The following is a 23,526-nucleotide window of genomic DNA, read 5'->3' as shown; positions in this document are numbered from 1 at the left end:
TCTCCAGCCGCGCTGTCCCCTCCCTCTGTACATCTTGGCCTTTGCAGCTGCGAACACGCTCTTCTACCTCGCTGTCTCCTTCCCTGCTCTCGGGACACCTGCCCAGTGCCCACCCACCTCCCCGATCCAGCCCTGTCTGCACCCCTGCTGCACCCCTGCTGCACCCCTGCTGCACGCGGGTAAGCACCTGTCGCGGTCTGTGCTGCCTCGTCCCGCTGTGTGAACACCCTCGTCTCCCCGACTTGAAAGCCAGCTCCTTGACAGCAGGACCGCGCCTCACTCACGTAAGGATCTCCAGTGCCCCCCACCGTACCAGGCACATGGCCAAGGTTCAACAGACATGGAACCGGAGCTGAAGCTCCCGGCTGACAATCATGGATGAAACCACCATAACTTGACTGTACCGTGGGCTCCGGTCTAAGCACCTCACCTATGTTTTCCCATCAAATCCTCACCAAAAACACTGAAGGTAAGTGTTCATGTTACCTCCCTGTTTCCGATGAGGAAACAGAGGCACAGACTGAAAGTGATCTGCCCCAGTTTGCAACAGCTCATCAGAGGCAAAGCCAAGACTTTGAACCCACTGAGTTTGAGTTTAAAACTGTGCTTTTAGCTGCTATCCAGGGCTGTTTCCCAGAGAAAGGAGATCTCATGAGAAAGAAGATGCCCCGGCCCAGGCCCCATTCCCACTCACCTTCCTGGAATATTTCCATGAACACTTGAAGGGCTGGCACTATCTTGGCCGGATCCTTGGATTCCAGGGTCTTTCGGATTAACAGTACCACCTGGTCATTGTGTAACTTCGCTGTCGGAAGGGCGCGGATTCAAGAGAAGCAGGGTGGTGTTTAAGTGGTGGGTGGCAAGCAGGAGTTAGCCATGCTCACAGCAAATCACTGGTGCTGTAGGCTGGGTAAGTGAGAGGCCCCCAGGCTGGAGAGGGAGACGGAAGCCAGGGCGCCAGCGTGGGCCAGCGTCACCATGTGCCGAACGTGCGGCCAGACGCTCTTCCTGGACTTGGCCAGGTCCCTCCCCACCCTACCACGTTCTGCCCCGAGGTCAGCACACCCCCCATGATCACCTCTCTGAGCAGGGGCCCAAAGGAGGAAGGGAAGCCAAACCCAGGCAGAGGGAGTGGGAGCGAGCAATGTCTACGCCCCTCGGCGTTCTGACTTCAGGCCAAGCTCGCACAGATTACTTGGCCTCTCATCTAGAAGGACGGGAGCCCCTCATGGGAACCTCGGCCCCTGCTCCAATCCAGGGAGAGACAAAAGTGGTCCTGCAGCTTGGGGAACGTGGGACTTACTCAGGATGAAGAAAGCCCTCATGGCGAGGCTGCGGCTCTGGACAGAGTAGGGATCTGACGTGTTGACTTTTTCGTGCAGCTGTGGGGAAACCAAGGCCCGCAGCCATGAGAAGTGTGGCCATAAGAATGGCAGGAAAACAGAACCCAGGCGCCCATGTTCCCAGCCCCAAAAGAAGACAACGGCCAATAAATTACACACATGGAAGGGAACACCTTTTTGCAAAGTGTTCAATTGCCCTCTTCCTACTTAGGCTGCAACACAGAACATCGGACAGTTTCCACAGTGTGATGGGGTGGTGTGAACCTTCTCCCAGAGATTGGGGGGAGCAACAGAGGCCTGTCACCCCTGAGAAGCATACAGAGTGTGTCCAGTGGAGATATCACACTCTGCCCAGAATCCAGGCGTCTGCCTGTCCCAGGGAAGCCTGAGGTGTGTGGAAAGACACCTGAACGGGGTGGAGGCGGTGACCTGGGCCGGGGGTGCCGGCGCCTCTGAAGAAGAGAGGACGAGCAAGCGCAGGCCACCGCCAGCCCCGCCGCACTCACCTGCGTGAACAGCATGGGCACGATGTTCTCCAGCTGGGACTCCAAGTTCATGCCCCCGCAGCCGCTGACAGCCAGAGCGTCCACAAGCTGGCAGATACACTGTGTGCATGGGGACAGAGTCGGCAGCGGTCACCCGCCCGTTCCACCGCCAAGGGAAGTCCTGGCACCTTCTACTCGAGGGTGGCCGGGCCATCACGGTTTCACACGGCCCTCCTGGACCGTTTCAAGTCAGGCTCAGGGTGTAGTTCTTCCGTAGCCAAATAAAGCCATGACCTGCCCTTCCGCCTCACCCAGGAAGCTATGCTTATTTTCTGTCTTTTTTTTTTTTTATTTAGTATAGTCAGTTTTCAATGATGTGCTAATTTCTCGTATAGAGCACAGTGCTTCAGTCAACTTACCGACAAAACAGAAACAGACACACAGACACAGAAAACAAACTTGTGATGACCACTAGGGAAAGGGGGTGGGGAGGGATAAATTGGGAGGTGGGGATTGGCAGATATAAACTACTGTATGTAAACTAGACCAACAACAAGGTCGTCCCGTGGAGCACAGGGAACTACATTGTAACAGCCTGTAACGAAAAAAAGAATATGAAAAGAAATACACACACTTATTTTCAAGTAGTCCCATCATTCCACAGAAACTTTCAGGGCAACTCAACCTTGCAAGCGTTGGCTAACTTCAGAGCAGGATAAATTAATCATGGCCAAAGAAAGAACTGGTTCTACTGTTCTCTGACTTTCAAATTCCTGAAAACCAAGTCTAAAAGCCTAAATATCTACTCTCTACCTAGTGGACTCCACTATGTATGGGTTGTTCTCATCACTGGCATAAAGATCTGCCAATAGCCTGAGTTTCCACACGTGTGAGCATTCCACTCAATTTTTAAAAAACAGCTTTATTAATAAAAGTAAAAATAAACAAATGAAACCTAATTAAACTTAAAGGCTTTTGCACAGCAAAGGAAACCATAAACAAAATGGAAAGACAGCCTACAGAAGGGGAGAAAATATTTGCAAATGCAAGACCAACAAGGGACTAAGTTCCAAAATATACAAACAGCTCTTAACGTCAGAAAACAACCAACCAAATCAAAAAATGGGCAGAAGACCTAAACAGACATTTCCCCAAAGAAGACATCCAGATGGCCAACGGGCGCATGAAAAGATGCTCAACATCACTAATTACTAGAGAAATGCAAAAGAGACTACAAGGAGGTATCGCCTCACGCCAACCAGAATGGCCATCTCTGGTTCTCTTCATTTCTTAAAAATACAAATCTGTATTTCCATCTGGTATCATTTTTCTTCTGCCTGAAGGACTTCCTCTAATATTTCTTATAGTGTGGGTCTACTGGTGATGAATTCTTTCAGTTTCTGTGTGTGTGAAAACAGTTCTGTTTTCAGTTCATTTTTGAAAGATACTCCCACCGGGAAGTATGACTCGAGGAGACAGTTTGTCGCTCAGTTTGAAGGAGTCACTCTGCCATCTCGTCACCTGCACGGGTTCCGACGAGAAACGTGCTAGTGATTGCCCTTATTTTTATTCCTCTGCATGAAGCGCTTTTGCTGTTGTCTGGCTTGGGTTTTGCTTTGGCTTGCTGTATTTAGTGTTTTCTCTTTCTCACTGGTTTTGAGAAATTTGATTACGGTATGCCTTGGTATAGTTCTCCTTCTGGTTTTTTGTTTTTGTTTTTTTCTAGCTTATCTATAAAGGGAGTGAATTTGTCACTAAACATATGAGAAACATCCTCGGGGACTCAGAAGTGCTTTTTAGAGATGCTGGGGCAGTCTTCCTGAAGCTACGGGTTCTGACCTCACAGGTGGGGCAATGAGCCATGAAGACTCACATAGTAAAGATACTGGACCTCATTTGTATTTGTGGGCTGTTGTAGGGAAAAATGGCTTATATGTTTTAGGCACACGTCTGACTAGTTGATTTGACAGAAGGGTGAGTGAGAAGCTGAAGTCAGGAGAACAGGAGTTCAAAGCAGAAGGTAAGGAAGGCCCGAAGTGGGTGCGTATCAGTGTGGGTAGAGAAAGGAGTGGACTAGCAGTGTCGCGGAGGACGGGGTAGCGAATCAGATACTGAAGTGACGGAGCGTGAAAGCTTTTAAAATCACTCCTACACGGCTGGCGGGAATGTAGTTTGGGGCAGCCGTTACGGAAAACGGGACGGAGATTCCTCGAAAAACTAAAAACAGAGCTACCTTATGATGCAGCCGCCCCCCTCCTGGGAATATGCTCAGAGGGAACTCTGATTCCAAAAGAAACATGCACCCAAGTTCACACAGCACTAAGGTAGGGACGATGACAGCACCTGCGCTCTGTATGGTCACTCCGTGGACAGATACGGTTTAACACCAAAAAGCGCTTAGAACAGTGCCTTCTACTCAGGGGTGTTTGCTATGGCTGTTCCGTCCCAGGGTAGCTAATGAACAGCGATAAATTCCATGAGACGAGAAAACAGCAGGCTTGGAAAGCTCAGAAGACAGAGGAAATGAGTCCACTTTTGGACACACTCAGCCTGGAGCTTCCGACCCACCATAGTGACACTGTAAGTGCCTGCTGAACAGTAAGACAAACGCCAGGGTTTTCTTTTTTAAAGCACTTTGGTCATGTGTCAGGCACTGCCAAAACCTTTTTTTTAATTATTTCTATTTTATTTATTTATTTTTAATTTTTCCTTCCTGTTTCATTGAGATATGATTGACATGCAGCCCTGTGTAGGTTTGAGATGCATCACACAATGATTTACCTTACATACCGCATGAAATGACGACCACGGGAATCAGTTTAGCGGCCCTCCCTCATCTCGCGCAGATACAGAATTAAAGGGACAGAAAAAATCTTTTTTTCTTGTGATGAGAACTCTTAGGATGTAATCCCTTAACAACGTTCATATACAGCATACAGGGGCGTTAATTATATTCATCATGTGTACATCGTATCTCTAGCACTTACTTATCTTATGACTGGAAGTTTATACCTTTTGACTGCCTTCAACCAATTCCCCCTCCCTCTGGTAGCCACAGTTCTGGTCTCTTTTTTCTGAGTTTTTCTGTTTGCTTTTGAAGTATAATTGACCTACAACTCTATGTTACCTTCTGTTGAATGACACCGCCACTCAGTATTTCTGCACATTTTCAAAATAACCACCACAAAAAATCTAGTTACGATCTGTCATCATGCAAAGATATCACATGATTATTGATTATATTCCCCACACTGCACACTTCATACCTGTGACACATTTTTTTTTTTTTTTGCAGCTGTAAGTATGTGCCTATCAATGTCCCTCAACCTTCTTCTCTCCTCGTCAAATACGTGTCCTTCTCATTTTGGGGGGACTCCAATCGCACATAAATTAGGCTGCTTGAAGCTGCCCCATGCCTCAGTGAGCCTTTCTCCGTCAACTCCTCCTTCCCTTCCTCCTCCTCCTTTCCCTTCTTCTTCTTGTCTTTTTTTTCTTCCTCAGTTTGTTTTATTTTGAAGTTTCTATTGCTCTGCCTTCAGGTTAACCAGTCCTTTCTTTTGCAATGTCTAATCTGCCATGAATTCCATCCAGTGTTTGGTTTTTTTAAATCACAGATATTCTAGGTTTTAGCCCCAGGAACTCAATTTGGGCCTTTTTTAAAAAAAATTTATCTTTCTTGTTTCTACTCAACGTAATCCTTCCTTTAGCTTTTAAATCTGTAATACAGTCACAGCATTTGTCCTGGTGTCCTTGTCTGCTATTCTAACATCTGAGTGAGCTCCGGGTCAGCTGCGGTTCATTTTTCTCCTTGAATTTATATTTTCATGCTTCTTTGCATGCCTGGTGATTTTTTTAACTTAATGCCCCTCATTGCAAATTTACTTCATTGGGTGCTGGATATTTTTCTATTCCTAAGAGTATTCTTGAGTTTTTTCTGGTACACAGTGAAGTTACTTGGAAATAGTTTGATCTTTCGGGGTCTTGCTTTCGAGCTCTGTTAGACAGCGTCGTTAGAGCAGCATTCGGCGTACTGCTAACTCTGCGCGCCCGTCTCAGGTCTCCGCCCGGGACCCCGGAACCGTGTTGTTTTCAGGCTGGGTGGGAAGGACAGGCACCTGGCTGACCCTGGGCGAGTTCTGGCTGCTGTTGTCTTCAGCGCCGGGTCCTGTCCTCAGGCGAGTGCCGCGTCCTGCCCTGAACACTCGAGCTGCCTCGGTCTCCCTTGACTCTCATCACCATCTTCTCACCTCAGGAAGCTCAGCACAGTCTTCCTGGGTTTTCTCTCCCTCTGCCACTGCCTGGAGACTCTCTTTAAGAAGAAAGCTGGGGCAACTATAGGGCTCACCTCCTTTCTTTCCTGCCTCTCAGGAATCACTTTTCTTTGTCACCTGATGCCCAATGTCTTCAGAACTTATTTTCTTACATTTTGCCCAGTTTTCAACTTGTTTCAGGCAAGAGGAAAAACCTGGCTCCAGTTACTTCATCTTTACCAGAAGCAGAAATATCTCCACTGGATTTTGAATATTTGATGAAATGTCAAATATTCCCTTTGGTCTGCCTGATGGACCCCCAAATTTGGCCCTAAGTAGAGCTGGTTAGTGCTCGTTGATGTCCAAACAAAATTATGGTATGGACTGATTAATTTCCTGATTCTTAATCACTATCCCCTGGGGGGAGAGAGAGAAGGAGGGAGGAGAAAAGGGCTACCCAAAACATCCTGACTGCCAGCCAAGACCCGGGGTAGCCCCTCCAGCTGACCCATCTGCAGACTAGCAGTTGGGATACAGATTTCAGCCTCCAGCTGGCTGACTGGCTCTGTCCCAGAGTCACAGCCCTTACCCTCAGGCAACATGCAGACACGTGCCAGGAGGGAGGGTATTTAAGAGACTGTGGCTGGTCCACTTGTGGGGAAGCTCAGAGCATACAGTAAGAAAGGAAAGTGCACTGGTACATGGTGGTAATGCAACAACAGACCACAAACTGGTCCCAGGATGTGAATGGGTCCCGCACTTACAAAAGTTTAAAAGTCACAAATGCACACTGGCACATTTAACAACCATGGAGAATGTGCCTCTCTGATGCCTACTCTGAGGGGCATTATTGACCAACATCTTCAGCTGCCATGCTCTGAAATCCGTCACTGTGTTAAAACAGACTCCAGATTCCCACAGGTTTCTCCCCGCCAGTGAGAGAGGCAGGTCCACTAAGTCAGGCCAGTTCCTGCAAGATGGGACTTCTCTGATGGGTGAGTCTGGCTCTGTGACTCCCTGTTGGCATTGCTGAAACTTTCATAGAACTACACCGGAATCTAAGACCTTCCTCCCTTCTTGAGGGGAGGGTATAGCTTAGTGGTAGAGTGCAGTGTTTAGCATGCATGAGGTCCTGTGGTCAATCCCCAGTCCCTCCAATAAAAATAAATAGATAAATAAATAAACCTAATTACCTCTCCCCTAAAAAAATTAATAAATAAAAGATTTTAAAAAGAACTTCAAGACTTTCCTCCCTTCCTGCCTCCTTCCCTTCCTTCCTTTTCTCCTTATCGAGGGTCAGACCTACATCTCAGTCTCCTCCAGCTCCTTCCCCGTTTTCCAGCACAGGCGTTCCTCCAATCAGCCTCCTGCCCTCTAATCCCACGCTGGTATCTGCTTCTTGGAGAACCAGACTAATCCATACCTTGACTGCTCTGAGAAGTCCTACAGTTAAGAAATTTGTTTAATTATAACCCAGTGTTTCCCACACATTTTACTAAATAACACACCTTCATTTTTTATGAAACACTCATTAAAAGTCGGGGAAACATCGTTTGAGAAACGCCATCAAAATGGATGGAGAACTGAAACAGCAATCAGAAAAGGTTGGATTCTGACTCTGGGTCCTCTGCTCAGAAAAACACCTAACACTGGTGTAACATTGCAATGGTAGGCAGAATTCTGAGCTGGCCCCCAGATTTCCAGGCCCCTGGGGTGCACACACCACCTCCCAGTTATTCAGTCAAGCACTCAGCCAGGTGTTGATGCAATGTAATTAGGGTCCCACAGTATCTGACCTTGAAGTGGGAAGGTTATCCACACGGGCTTGATCAAAGCTGATGAGCCCTTTAAATATGAGTCTAGAGGTCAGCGACAGGAGAGTGAGAGTGGGTCAAAGCTTGAGATGGATTCAACAAATGGGCATGGCTGAGTTCCACTAAAACCTTCTTTACCAAAGCAAGCCTTCAGGCTGGATTTGGCATGCGGCCCATAATTTGCCAACTCCAGCACTGACTGCTCAATAAATATGGAAAGCGTGAACTAGTTAAACTTCCTTCTCGCTCCTACCCCAGTCACCTGGGAAATGTAGAAAGGCGTCACTCCTGTAGTTATCAAAGTCATTAGCCACTGGATCAACTGGTTCACTTGGTTCTTGAGTTTGGACGGTGGCATGAGGAAGAAGAGGTGGCCAGCTATCACCAGGACTTGCTCAGTCACCTGCGCCCAAGGAGACACCACGAACTTGCCTCCGCTCATGGGTGAAGGTAGGACAAGCGCTCAAGGACTTAGCCTCACCCTTCTCTGCATCCCAGAGCCTAGCAACGTGCCTGCCAGTGCGGGTCATCTGTAAACATAAACTCCTAGAAGAGCCCGGGGTCAGCCTACCACGAGCGAGTGGACGGTGCTGATCCTCACTCTGTCTCCAGAGTCAGGGCAACCTAGAGCCAGGTACCCTGCCAGGCCTGCCTTTGGCTCAAGCCTCACTCCTTTAGCGCATCCACCCAGCCCCTGCTACTCCCACCCCACCTTGTTCTTGTTCTTCAGAGACCAATGGTTGAAGAGAATGCGGAGGGTGTGGTAGGCCTTGATGGACACTGCCTCTGGGGTGATGTCCATCACTTCATCATCTGTAGAGCCCAGATCCAGATGCTTCCGGGCACTGATGACCAATCCACTGAGAGCTGTGAGGGAGCAGGACCCACAAAGGGAAACATACGCGCATGTGGGCCCAGCCCTTCCATCACCGCCCTCAGAGGGCCCAGAGTCCTGCGCTGGGAAAGACCACCCGCTCACCACCTCCCTAACCGTCTGTCCTTAATGACCACACCCAGTCCAGCCAGCAAGGGCAGGGAAAGCGGTCCAGGCTGTCAACACCCACCGCATCCCTATCAAGCTTGGTCCAAACCAGGCCAAGTCAGATGGGAAAGAGCATGTGCTCACACCTGGCCTGCTCTTGGCCACCTCCTGCCCCTTCCCCAGCCCTCTGGGATCCACATGCAGAGGGGCCCAGGCTCGTCCTGCCCTTCTTCCCCACGCCCCACTTCTAAGAGAGACCCTCCCCACCCTCACCTCGACAGATCGCCAACACGTCATCCTCCTCTTGGGCCATCCTCAGAAAGCACAGGATGTGCTCCCACGTGGCACCAAGGTAGGGGGCCACACCTGGGAGGGGAAGGACAAGAATGACATACCTAGCCACAGGAGGGGCCCCTCCAAGCCTTGTGGAGGAGGAAACCTTATTGGCTAGGAGCCAGGAGGCCTGGGTTCTGATCCTCGCTCTGCCTTCAGAGCATCTGGGCAACCCGGAGCGACTTAATTTATCTGAGTTTCAGCTTCCTTGGCTGCTACGCAGGACAGCACTTCCTGATGTGGCTTCCTCACCGGGCTGCTGGGAAGAGGAAGCTCGAAACCGGACGTCAGCACAGCGCACAGGTGCGGGGTGTCGCCACAGCCAGCATACGCACACACCACACACACGCATACAACACACACACTATACACACACCACACACACACTACACACACACCCTACATACATACACACACATACACTATACGTACACACCACACACACACACGCACATACACCACATACACTATACACACACCACACACACACTACACACACACCCTACATACATACACACACACCCTACATACATATACACACACCACACACACATACACTATACGCACACACCACAGACACGCACACGTGTACACCACACACATACACCACACACACTATATACACACCACACACACACCCTACATACATACACATACACCACACACACTACACACACATACACTATACACACACGCACACACACGCACACACACATACACCACACACACTATACACACACCACACACACACCCTACATACATACACACACATACACTATACGCACATACCACACACACATACACCATACACACTATACACACCACACACACACACACAAACACACACTCTTCCAGCTGTGTTGTCAGAGGTCACATGATACTATTAGGAGACACTTCCAGTATCTGTCACCATGTCCTCCGAGCCTTCTGTGTGGCCCCAATACACACCTTGTCACTTTGAACCTGATTTCCAGAAGGCCAGCTGCCTGCCCCCTGGCCTTCCTGTGGCCCCAGCTCCGAGTGGGAAAGAGAAGGCAGGTGCTGTCATCTTCCTGGTGAATCGATTTTTTTTCACACTTTGTGACTGAAGGAGGGGAGTGGAATGGGTAACAGGGCCACTTCACTGCTGTCACCAGTAGCCAGCAGGATGGAGATTATATGGTGATTCTCTGCCTCACCCTGCTACACGGTTACCTTCCAACCGCGAATCAAATCCAAAGCTGCAGGTTCCCCTGAGCACAGGACTCCTCGCTTCCCCCTCAGCCCTCCCCTCCGCTGCCGAATGGGGACTTTCCATGATGCCTTCTCTCCCCAGCTTGGCCCCTACGTCTTCCTTGCAGCCCCCCAGTCTCCCAGCCCTAACACGCCCTCCTGTGCCGCTTCTGGTCTGAGTTCCCACCAGCCCACAGGGTCCTGGGTTGCACCCTCTACTCCCCCAACTCCCCCCACCCGGGATTCGCACCCTGGCCAAGGCTCAGCTTCCCCACTGTGACCAGGAGGCTCCTCGGGGGCAGGTCGTGCAGACGCAGTCTGTCCCACAGTTTGACGATGACCATTTCTGGAGACTGGGACCCCAGGGCCATTAATACTGAAACACACATCTCCTCCAGTTCTCCTTCTGGTTTCTGGAAAAAGAAACACTAACTGTTCCAAGCAGGATCGTCAAGGGGAGTCCCCCGGCTTCCCTCCAGGAGCGGTTCTCTTCCACCTTGCGGGCAGGAACTCCCCTCCGTCATCCTACCACCCATCCGACACACGCCTGCCCAGCAGTGGTGGGCAAGAGCTTCCCAGAGTGTGCAAGAGGACAGGACGACAGGGCGTCTGTGAAGTCATCGGATTGAGTGTTGCTGTGGAAGTGGCAATAGGGCTCCCAGAGTACAGGGCTTCCCCTGCAGCAGTCAGTGAACCACCAGGAAAGTGGGTAGATTGTAGAAGCAACTTTGGAAAGTCTCAGGTAGACCCGGGGTCTTGACCAGGAGACAGGTGTGCCAGGACGGCAGGGAAACTGGGAGGAAGACACCTCATAGGTAGGTAGTTAACCAGGAAAGCAAGACACCAGATTAGCCCAGTGTCAGGAGGGTGAGTGCAAAAGCATGTGGATAGACAGGTAGGTAGGTGTCATGAGTGGTCAGTCTAAAGGTGGACTAGCAGACAGGTGGGTGGATAAGAAATGATCAGCAAGTATATTGAGATGATTAGCTGAGTTGCAGTAACAAAGGTGAATGCCTAAAACACTCCAGGGGGAGGGTCTGGACAGTCTGAGGACCAGGGAGGCTTCCAGGCCAATGGTCCCAATCCTTCCCTACTCTCCATCTCACTTTTCCCAACTTCACTCCATCCCTGAATCTTCCATTCTGTCTACGTCACAGTTCTTGAGACACGCTCAGGGTGTAAGATATGGATGGGCTCCAGCGAACTATTTAGACACTTGAGGTCCTCATATCCCAGGCAGGTCCCATTTAGTTTCTAAATATCATCACCCACCAGAGAGGAACTCCAGGGCGCAGACCTGGGATCCATTCCTTCCCCACCGCCCCCAGCCAGAGGCACAAGCTCCTCACCACTGCCCGCAGGTAGTCCACAAGGGTGTCGGTCACCTTCTGGCGTGATGAAGTTGTCATCCTGTTATTCAGGACTTTGACTTCCAGCAACTTGAGGGTTTGTAAGATATTATCTGCTGACAGCTACAAGAGAGAGGGGGCTCAGAAAGAAAGGAAGGCTGAAGAGGGGGTAATAAGGAGAAAATGGTCCCTGGCAGAGAAAGGAAGAGGAGGAGTCAACCTGGGGCGAGGATTAAAGCTGGACCAGGGGTAGGGGTGGGTGGAGAAGGTGTGGGTCAGACCAGGCACGTGGGAACCAGACCAGGAGCTGTGCGTGGACTGGACCAAGGAGTGCTCTGCGGACTGGAAACTCTCCCTGCTCTCCTAGTACCCTGCGTGTGCGCCCAACCAGCTACCTGATGGAGGTGGTCCTACGCTGGCTGGAAGCCAGGAGGATGTCTGAGATTTCCTCACCTGCCCAGCAGCTTGGAGTGCCTCCATGAAGTTCCTGACGGTCTCTCCTGAGACATCACATTCCAGGTCCCGTTCCCTGGTCTCCGAGGAAGCCGCTGTAACTACAAACATCTCTGCGAGGAACAGAGAGAGAGATGCGTGGGGGCTGTCTCTCCCGCTGGAGGTGGTTGTTCCCTCAGAGGGCATCACGGTACCATGAAAGCGTGCAAAGAGCAATTAAGAATCCAAGACACCAGCACGGCTCCTGACTCCACCCCTCACTAACACCTTATCCCCAGGCAATTCACTTCCCTGCTGGGCATTCTGTTTCTTCATGTGTAAACTAAGCATAATTCAAAGTAACATGAGAATCAAAAGAGATAAGATATACCCTACTAGAAACCAACTTTCAGGACCCCATCCTGCCCTTTAGATCACATCTTTTCCCCGGAGATTGTAAAGTATCTTCTCTGGGTGAGAGCTGGACAGAGTTGGGAGGGGTGGGGACAGTGCTTATCCACAACATTACAAAAAATTGATTGCTATAAACTGTAACTTACATTCCAGGCACGTATACCCATAGTCTTGGTTAATAGTGACAGAAGAAAACCAACAAAACTGATTTAGTCTGGGCTCAGCTCATCTCCTAACATCAAGGATAGCTTATTTATTTATTTAAATATTCTGATTCACCCTAAAGACATCATCCAACAGGCCTCATTTTACTCATTTGCAAACGGTGACCACTGCGCGAGCAGCAGCAGCAAGAGCAGGAGTAACGGCCGTAGCAGAGCCGTCAGGGGAGGCGTGTGACATCCCAGAGGCAGGACGTGCCTGGCACAGAGCAAGAACTTGGTATGTTTGGATGACGACGACAACAACGACGATTTCCAGTTAGAAACTGCAGACACTCCACCTGGACCCACAGCATCCCAGCATCCCCCTGTCTCTAGAGGAGAGGACCCCTCCATGGCCATTTTAAGATCAGGTTCTGGACACTGGGTCAGGGGAAGGGGTACAGGTGAGGTAACAACAACAACAGAAAACAGCCAGAAAGGAAGTGTATCCAAGGGGGAGGGGGGGAGGGAAGCAGAGAGATGCCACTTAAAGTGAACAAACCCAAATTCCCAAAGACATGGAGAAACCTAAATGCTATGAAAGACAGCCAGCAAAACCAACAGCTGGAACGTGAAATTACTCCAAAGGAGACTAATTTTATAAAACAGTCTCTCAAAGACTTTAATAAAATAATGATGATAATCATTGTCACCATCATTGTCCTCCTCCTCATCAAATAAATATGCTTAGGATGCTAAAAAAAAAAACTTTCCATTTTTAAAAAACCAAGATACTATAAAATAAAAGCAGACAGAATGAAACAAGAATTTATAGATATGAAAAAAAACCAGTTAGAATATTTGAAAATTAAAAATACAGGCATTAAAAATTTAAATACTAACAGAATATAATCAAGACTGAACAAACAGGATAGAAAGCCCAGAAACAAACCCATGCACTTACGGTCAATTAGTCCATAACAAAGGAGGTGAGAACACACCAAGAAGAAAAGACAGTCTCTTCAATAAGTGAAGCTGGGAAAACTGGACAGCTACCTGTAAAAGGATGGTATCTGAACATTCCCTAACACCAGATTCAAAAATAAACTCAATGAATAAAAGACCTAAGTGTAAGAGCAGATACTCTAAACTCCTAGAGGAAACATAGGCAGAACACCCTCTGACATAAATCACAGCAGTAGTTTTTTGGATCTGTCCTCTGGAGTAATGGAAATAAAAGCAAAAATAAACAAATGGGACCTAATTAAACTTACAAGCTTTTGCACAGCAAAGGAAACCACAAGCCAAATGAAAAGACAACCTACAGAAGGGGAGAAAACATTTGCAAATGATGAAACCAACAAGAGACTGATTTCCAAGATACACAAACAGCTCATAGAGCTTAATAAAAAAAAATTAAAAAACAACCCAGTTTAAAAAATGGGCAGAAGACCTAAACAGACATTCTCTAAAGAATAAATACAGATGGCTAATAGGCACATGAAAAGATGCTTCCAACATCACTAATTATTAGAAAAATGCAAATCAAAACTATAATGAAGGATCATCTCACACCAGTCAGAATGGCCATCATTAAAAAGTATACAAATAATAAGTGCTGGAGAGGGTGTGGAGAAAAGGGATCCCTCCTACACTGCTAGTGGAATGTAAATTGGTGCAGCCACTAAAGAGGACAGTATGGAGTTTCCTTAAAACACTGAAAATAGACTTACTATACAATCCAGCAATCCCAGTACTGGAAATGTATCCAGAGAAATCTCTAACTCAAAAAGATACATGCACCCCAATGTTCATAGCAGCATTGTTTACAATAGGCAAGGCGTGGAAGCAACCTAAGTGTCCATTGACAGACAACTCGGTAAAGAAGATGTGGTCTATTTATACAGTGGAATACTACTTGGCCATAAAAAAGAATGAAATAATGCCATTTGCACCAACACGGATGGACCTAGAGATGATCATATTAAGTGAAGTAAGTCAGACAAAGACAAATATCATATGATATAACTTCTATGTGGCGTCTAAAAAAATTACACAAATAAACTTATTTACAAAAAAGAAACAGACTCACAGACATAGAAAATAAACTTATGGTTACCAAAGGGAAAAGGGAGGGGAGGGATAAATTAGGAGTTTTGGATTAACAGATACACACTACTATATATAAAGTAGATAAACAATAAGGACCTAATGTATAGCACACAGAACAATATTCAATATCTTGTAATAAACTATATAAGAATCTGAAAAATATATATATATATATGTCTGACTCACTTTGCTATATTCCTGAACCTAACACATTGTAAATAAACTATGCTTCAATATCGCTTCTCAGCCTTTTGGCTAAAATCAGGTGTAACCACACTGCAATAAAAATTAAATAAATAAATATCAAGACTGAACACAAAGAGAATTAGTAACTCAGAAAATAGTTATGAGGAATCACCCAGTATGCGATGCAGAAATTTTTAGAAAATAGTTTTTTAACAAAAGAAACAACTAACATACAGAGGACAGAGGAGTTCCAGAAGAACTCGAGAAACTGACACGTTGTAACTGACTATACTTCCGTTAAAACACAGACACACACAAAACTTCCACTAAGCTTTTTTTTCAGTTTTAATGGAGGTACTAGGCTAGAACCCAGGACCTCCAGCACACTAAGCAAGTGCTCTGCCACTGAGCTATACCCGCCGCCACTAAACATTTAAAGAAAACATAACGCCAGTTATATACAAACTCTTCCATTAAATAAAAAAAAGAAGGAGCATTCCTCAACCTATTTTATGAGCTGAACATAATCCTGATACGAAAACTTAAAAATGATTGTGCGAGAAAGGAAAATAAAGGCCAATCTTTCTCACGACTATAGATGTGAACATCTTTTTGAAAAATAGAAAACTAAATCCAGCAAGAATCTATTTAAAAAATGATGACGTATCACAAGGTCTAAGTGAAAAATGGAAAGCAACTGAAACCACACCAAGATTCCATTTCTTCCCTTATTGGATTGGCAGAATTTTTTTTCAATTGAAAGAGTCAGTTTACAATGTTGTGTCAATTTCTGGTGTCCAGCATAATGTTTCAGTCATACATACACATACCTATATTCCTTTTCATGTTCTTTTTCATTACAGCTTACTACAAGATATTGAACATAGTTGCCTCAGCTTGCCAGAACTTTTAAAGCATACTTCGTCAGCAAGGCTGGAGAAAGCTGCCACGCCTCACAGTAGCGGTGCAGATGGGCACACGCCCAGGAGTGATGGATTGAAGCCCTTAACAAAATCACATATGCATGAACTCTTTCCTCCTCAAATCTGAAGTCACAAAAAGGCTTCCCTGGTGCTAAGACAGCTTACAGAGTTTACTGCGATGGATTAACTTGGAGTTCCTTCTAACTGACTGACCTGTGTTTCCCCTTGCTCCTGCTATTGTTGAATTTGCTTGAATGATTACGTGCTTAGCAACCCCAACCCCATGTTTACACCCTACCCTAAATAACTTGTACCTAAACCCAGCAGTTATTTTCCAGAAAGAAGGTCACAGAAGGATAACCCTGAAGGAATGGCCAGATCCTCCAGCGCCTCCGTGACCCTGGAGGGATCAGACCAGATAACGCCAAAGCCATGGCAGCAACCTACTTGACAGACCACCAGAAGTCCCCGGGACACAAGATAAACTTTTGTAAAAGACTGTTGTTCATTATCACTGATGTGCTTCGTCCCGCCTGCCCATACAGCCACCAAGCCCCAACCCCAGGATGGATTCACGGTCTCTAAGACGTTAGCCCACGGTGACTCCTCTTTGCCGGGCAAAGCAATAAAGCTGCTCTTTTCTTTGCTCTCAAAATTCTGCCTCCAAGTCTGAATTCACTTTTCTGGATGCAGAGGCTGATTTTTCAGAAACAAATCTCCAGTTCTAGAATTCACCTAGAAGATTCTGCTCCATAAACAGGAAACAATACTTGGGCAAAGTTACTCACTGTAGATTCTCGGTAACAGCGAAACGCTGGAAACTACCTAAAGACCCGTGAACTAGAGAAGGGATGCGCAACCACAGCACGTTCCAGGTGGAGAGCTACAGGGCTGGGCTGCTCCGCCTGCTGTTGGTTGGATGCGCGGAAGGGGAACCCAAGGATAGGAAGGGCCGGCTGCCCGACAGAAACAGATGAACCTGCCTGCTTGCAAAACTGCTTCTGCAACTATGCAGAAAAATTAACACTCTATCTGTATACATTGATGGGCTACAGTCTGAGGACAACTTTTGCGGAGAAGCTTTGAGCTTCAGGAGTTTGTTATTGGTAGTGTTATGGGGGGCGCAGTAATCATTCTGAAGCTATTGTGTATGTTGTAGTAAATATACTGATGATTCTTTGGGAAACAGGATCTTTACCATGGGAGAATGGAGGTGCAAACATGGAATGGAGCCCCAAGATGCTCAAACTTTAATTGGAAGTGTGAGCAAGAAGTCATGATTTAAAGTCTATCTGCTCGCTGAAAAGGCCTGGAAGCAATGACACCCCAGCAGAGATAAGCACATCCACTACCCAAAGCCTGCCTCCTACAAACCGCATGCTACATTCTTTAAAAAGAAAGGGCTCCTGGAGCAATGGCTGATTATAGGTTGAGAGTCGGAAACATACAAGGTGAGCATCTATTTCTTTTGCTCAAGAGACAAGGAAGTGCTCAGAAAGTAATAGGGTTACATTAGAAGGACAGAGGATGCAGCTTAAAGGGTTCTCCCGCTGGCCAAATGAGGATGATTTGAGCTTCAAAAAGAATAATGATGGTAATGTATTAAAGCCCATCGAGTAAACAAACAAACAAACAAAACCATGGGTCCAAACTAGAGCTAAAACTGCGTGGTGATTGAGCTGGGGAGGGGTGGGGAGAGAGGATTCCACTTTGATAATAAGTACAGAAGGAATGATACTATTACAACTACCAATTAAATAATTGATGCAAGCAAGAAGCGTCAGTGGAACAAGATATTCACGTGGCCTCAACATATCACCTCACATATTACTTATTAATGGTAGAAGGGAAAAAGGAACTTCTATAACGAGAGATCTGATGGACACCATCTTCACCACGTGATCAAACTTAGCATCACCAATAATGTAACTAACTGGTACTACGGACCTCCTGATGCTGCAGTAGAAGACACAGGTCACCCACGTTCCATCTGACTCCATAACGAGGAAACAGTCAGTCAGCTCCAGGTAGTGGGACAGTGGACAAGCCAACTAAAGACAAACGTGGGGGGTGGCCTGTTTCAGGGGAAAGGAGGATGCAGCAGATGATCTCTGCTTGGCTCTGAGATGGGGAAAAACAGCAAGGAAGGAAATTTTGAGGATATTTGGGGAAATCTGACCCTAAGCTGTTATGATAATGATAGTACTGTTGTATCAATATTAATTAATATTAAGGTCCTTGTGTATAATAATGTTATTGGAATGTCCTTTTGTTAAGGGGGTGCGCGCTGGAATACTTAAAGTGTCATGATAAAGTCTGGACTTACTTTGAAATGATTCTGGTGTGTGTGTGTGGAAAGAGAGACAGAGAGAGAGAATGAGTGAAATATTTACGCAAAATATTTTAGCAAATTGATGCACGTAGGTTGAAGAATAATGGTTGCTCATTGTACAATTCTTTCAGCTTCCCTACATGTAATTTTTGGAAAATAAAAAGTTGGGAGAGAAATTAAGATCCAACAGTTGTCAGAAGACACCATTAGGTGAGTAAAAATGGCAAAGTAGAGAGTGAAAGAAGATACATGTCACCCATAAAATCCACAAAGGATTCATGTCCAAAATACATACCAAAAAAAAATAGAAAAATGGGTTAAAAAAAAAAGAAGAAGACACTAATGAACTTACCTACAAAACAGAAGCAGACTCACAGACACAGTAAACAAACTCATGGGAACCGAGGGGAAATGGGATGAGAAGGGATAAACTGGGAGTCTGAGATCTGCGGATACTAGCTACTGTGTATAAAATAGGTAAAAAACAAATTTCTTCTGTACAGCACTGAGAACTATATTCAATATCTTGTAGAACCTATAATGAAAAGGAATATATTATGTATATGAATGACTGAAACATTATGCCGTACATCAGAAATTGTCACCTTGTAACTGACTATGCTTCAATTAAAAAAAAATGGGTAAGAGGCTTAGGAGGAATTTATAGAAGAGGATATCCAAATGGTTCATAAACACACTAAGACGTCTGTCTCAGCCTCACTAGAAGCTGGGAAGTTGAAATTAAAACCATGAAAATATGTCACTACACACCCAGCAGAATGGCTTAAATTTAAGAGGTTTACAATAACAAGTGTGGCAAGGATGTGGAACAATGGGAATTTTCACATACTACTAATTGGTGTGTAAAATAATGTAGCCACTTTGGAAAATAATTTGGTAAAATAATTTAGGTACTAAGAGTTGAAGATACACATGATGTGTGACCCCTTTCTAAGTACACACCTAGCGGAAATGCATGCTTGCTGACAGCAACAGACATGTATTTGTTCATAATAGTCCCAAACTGGAAGTGACTCAAATGTCCAATATCATCATAATGGATAGGTAAATTGCGATACAGGTTTATAATAATCACACGATGGAATACTATACAGCAACGAAGATGTACAAACTACAATCTCTTGCAGCAATATGCATAAATGTAACAAATATAAAATGAATACCAGACACATAGTAACACTTCATTATTGCATATATAAAGAGTTCAAAAATAGGCAAACAAATGACCATGTTTAGGGATGCAAATTAAGATAGTAAAACTTTAGGCAAGGAAGTGATTTTTATAAAAGATTAATGGTTATCTTGGGAGGCTGTGATGACTAGGAATGATCACAATAGGGAGTTTTTGGGTGCTGGTGATAGTTTTTTTTTTTAACCTGGACAGTGATGACACAGATAATTTACTTTGTGGTAAATCACTGAGGTCTATATACTTGTACTTTTCGTGTATTTACTTAACAATAACAACAAAAAAGTTTTTTTAAGTTAAAGGAAAAATAGAAAATATAAGACAAAATACAAGATTTCATATTAAAAAACAAGTAGCTATATTTTTAAAAGATAGATACAGAAAAGAAAAACATAAAAACTGAATTAAATAACAGGTAGAAAAGTTTCATAGCAGACTAGACACAGCTGAACAGAGAATGGGTGATCTGGAAGAGTAGCAAAAGTGATGCACAATATAGCACAAATGTATACAGAGATGAAGAAAATAAAGATGACATTTACATGACTTGCAGCAATATTCTGGACCTGTCTCCTAAAGCAAAGAAAATAAAAGTAAAAATAAACAAATAGGATCTAGTTAAACTTGAAAGCTTTTGCACAGCAAGGGAAACCATCAACAAAATGAAAAGACAGCCTACTGAATGGGAGAAAGTACTTGCAAATGATATCACCAATAAGGAGTTAATATCCAACATATATAAGCAGCTCATACAACTCAACATCAAACAACCCAATCAAAAAGTAGGCAGAAGACCTGAATAGACATTTTTGCGAAGAGGAAATGCAGGTGGCCAACAGGCACATGGAAAGGGGCTCAGCATTGCTAACCAGCAGGGAAATGCAAATCAGAACCACGGGGTATCACCTCACACCTGTCAGAATGGCCGTCATCAAAAAGAACACAAATAACAAACGCTGGCAAGGACATGGAGCAAAGGGAACCCTGGTGCACTGCTGCTGGGAATGGGAATTGGTGCAGCCACTGTGGACAATAGAGGAGATTTTTCAAAAACTAAAAATAGAACTCCCATATGTTCTAGCAATTCCACTCAAGTATACATCTGAAAAAAACAAAAACACTAATTCAAAAAGATACATGTTTCTAGCAGCATTATTTACAATTGTCCAGATATGGAAACAATCTAAGTGTCCATCAACAGACGAATGGGGATTTGGGGTATAGCTCAGTGGTAGAACACATGCTTAGCATGTAAGAGGTCCTGGGTTCAGTCCCCAGGACTTGCAGTAACCAAACAAACAAACAAACAAAACAAAACATTCACCACAACAGTGAAAGCTGAAAAAAAGAAAAACTAGTGGATGACTGGATAAAGATGTGAGATAGGTAGATAGACAGACTGTGGAATACTACTCAACTATAAAAAAGAATGAAATTTTGCCATTTGCAGTAACACGGATGGACTTGGAGAGCATTATGCTAAGTGAAATAAGTCAGACAGAGAAAGACAAATACTGTATATCACTTATATGTGGAATCTAAAAATACAACAAACTAGAGAATATTACAAAAAAGAAGCAGAGACACACATAGAGAACAAACTAGTGGTTACTTGTGGGGGGAGGGAAGGACGGAGGAGTAATAAAGGGGTCGGGGAGCGAGAGATACAAACTATGCATAAAATAAGCTATGAGGATACATCGTACAACACGGGTAATATAGCCAATATTTTATAATAACTATAAATGGAGTATAATCTTTTTTTAAAAAAGAGGGGGAAAAAAAGAAGTTTAGAGAAACGGAGAATAGCTTAATGGGAATTCCAAAAGAAGAGAGTGAATGGGAGAGAAGTAACGGCTGAAGTGATAATGGCTGAGAGTCTGTCAGAATTTAAAAAAGGTATGAATCTTCAGACTGAAAAAGCACACCAAGTCTTTTACAGGATAAATAAAAATAAATCCATATCTAGATACACTGGAATAAAGTAATAGATCCAGGAAAGTGAGAGAATCCTAACTTTCAGAGAAAAATGATTAACTGCAAAGGAAAACACCACCAGACCAGCAGCAGAGTATGTTGTTCAAGAGCAAGAGCAAAATGAAGACATCTTTGGGTATATTGAGAAACGTATTATTCACAAGCTCTCGCTGAAAGAAATACTAATATACTGCCTTCCTTCAGCAAGGAATAAAATAAACCTGGAAAGGAGAAGTCGGATGCAAGAAACACAGGAACTCTGTAGCAAGGGTTAATAAAATACTTGGTATCCTGAATACCTTTTGTCGGCCATCCAGACCTTCCCTGCGCCCTTCTCCACTTTGCCAAGTGCCTCGGGAGGCTGGCCAGCGTGGACCACATTAAATCAGCTCCCTTGTTCTCTGACTGGTTGGGTTTTGCCAATGGGGAGACCTAAGAGGGCACCGCAGAAAGGGAGGGTGGTCGGGTCGGAGTATATATTCTTCTGGTTCCTCCCAGCAGGGTGACCCTTGGCTGGGTGTACCCTCCGAGATCACTGCTTCTCTCAGGCTAGCTCCATATACAATTCTCCTTTCAGGTTCCCATAACTTTCCCTCCCCAAGTCCCCTCAGGTCCAGGGGAGACGAAACTCTGGTTGTTATTAGCCCAGGGTATTCCACTATCTCTTGCGGTTTCAGTCACCTCTGCCCACACCTACCCATCAGAACGAGTCACTTTATTTATTCATTGAACTCTCCTTGAATTATTCTATATTCTAATTTGAGTGTGAGATTTGTTTTCTGTTGTGACCCTGACTGAGAAGTTGGTAAGTCTAAACAAGTATCAAACTCAAAACTATAATAATCACCACTAATTTGAAGGAGTTAAAAACATGATGAAACTAAAATTAGCCAACACAACACAAAAGACGAGAAGAGAAACGTGGTGGGGCCATCAAGGGGTTTAAGATCCTCATTCTGTTCAGGAGGGATATGGAAAACCAGTGAACTTTGAACTGCGTTAGAAAAATGGAGCTCAGATGAATGTTCAAAATTTCTACAGTAACAAAATCTGTGTCTCCAGGTCTCGTGTGAGTTGCAAGCCCTGAGTTCTAACTCTTAGACGTCTTCGTTGCTTGTAGGACTGCAACTCACTGCATCATCCCTCGTGGAACGTGCTTTCTCTCCACCCACGCTGAGTCCCCACCTCCAGGCAGCGCATCTCTGACCTCTGCCTCCAGCACCACCCACTGCCCTGCCAGGAGAGAGGATTCTCCTGATGAAACGTACGTCGCGTCCACCCCTTCCCTCGCAGTCCACGGCCACTGTCCTGTTCATTCCTCGTGTTCACACTCACCTTCTCTCCAGGCCCGACCCTGTGCCTATCCCTGTTTCTGTCCTTCTCACCCACACCAGATGGGCAACAGCGCTACAGGGAGATGCTCAGATGACACAGAGGAATGTCTCTTGGGAATCCTCCCCAATTGTTGAGAAACAAGCACATCTAAGCAACCCAGCCTGGAATGCTCGACCCAGAACCAGCCCCCCAGCTCCTGTTCTAAAGAACCCAAGATGGAATGGAGCCCCTCCAGCCCCCCCCAGTTATGACTCCTGGAGAGAAATGGCTGCCAACTTCCTCAAAATACGTACCTTGGGAGAAAGTAATGAGAACACCAACGCTGACGAAGTGTGAAGACAAGAATCCAGAGGAGGAGACGAAGGGACATCGCCGGGTGGAGCAGTGTGCTACAGAGACCGCACAGTGGTTAGCAGCTCGCTCTGTGGAGTCAGTTCATCTTTGAACAGGATGCCAGTTGCCTTGTCTGTAAAATGGGAATTAAAATAACGTCCACTCAAACTAGGAATAGGAAGCTACTTCCTTACTATGATGAAGAGCATCTGTGAAACCCTACGGATAACAGGACACTAATGGTGGAAGACTGAACGCCTTCCCCCTAAGACTGGGAGCCAGATGGGACGTCCATCTCACCACTCCTAGTCAACACAGCACTGGAGGTTCTGGCCACGGTCATCAAGCAACAAATACATAA

General features: G+C 45.6%; 1 protein-coding gene across 2 annotated transcripts in view; it reads right to left on the bottom strand.

Moving 5' to 3' along the window:
• Window positions 1-23,526, bottom strand: part of LOC107034210 (maestro heat-like repeat-containing protein family member 1) — a 63,653-nt gene that overhangs the window by 32,268 nt on the left and 7,859 nt on the right. The window contains exons 2-11 of one of the 2 annotated variants that reach the window (XM_072954422.1): window positions 23,126-23,298; window positions 12,222-12,334; window positions 11,769-11,891; window positions 10,670-10,832; window positions 9,148-9,240; window positions 8,605-8,759; window positions 8,155-8,295; window positions 1,850-1,948; window positions 1,304-1,382; window positions 695-805 (exon numbers count right to left, since the gene is read on the bottom strand). In XM_072954422.1, the coding sequence (XP_072810523.1) occupies window positions 695-805; window positions 1,304-1,382; window positions 1,850-1,948; window positions 8,155-8,295; window positions 8,605-8,759; window positions 9,148-9,240; window positions 10,670-10,832; window positions 11,769-11,891; window positions 12,222-12,332 (1,075 nt within the window). In that variant the 5' untranslated portion in view covers window positions 12,333-12,334; window positions 23,126-23,298. Of the gene's footprint in view, window positions 1-694; window positions 806-1,303; window positions 1,383-1,849; window positions 1,949-8,154; window positions 8,296-8,604; window positions 8,760-9,147; window positions 9,241-10,669; window positions 10,833-11,768; window positions 11,892-12,221; window positions 12,335-22,832; window positions 22,919-23,125; window positions 23,299-23,526 lie in introns of those variants that run through there. The other variant, XM_072954423.1, reaches the window with a different exon arrangement.

The sequence above is a fragment of the Vicugna pacos genome, chromosome 34 (assembly GCF_048564905.1).
Source record: "Vicugna pacos chromosome 34, VicPac4, whole genome shotgun sequence".
NCBI lineage: Eukaryota > Metazoa > Chordata > Mammalia > Artiodactyla > Camelidae > Vicugna > Vicugna pacos.
The sequence above is the reverse complement of the archived record's forward strand: the minus strand, read 5'-3'. Positions and strand labels throughout refer to the sequence as shown.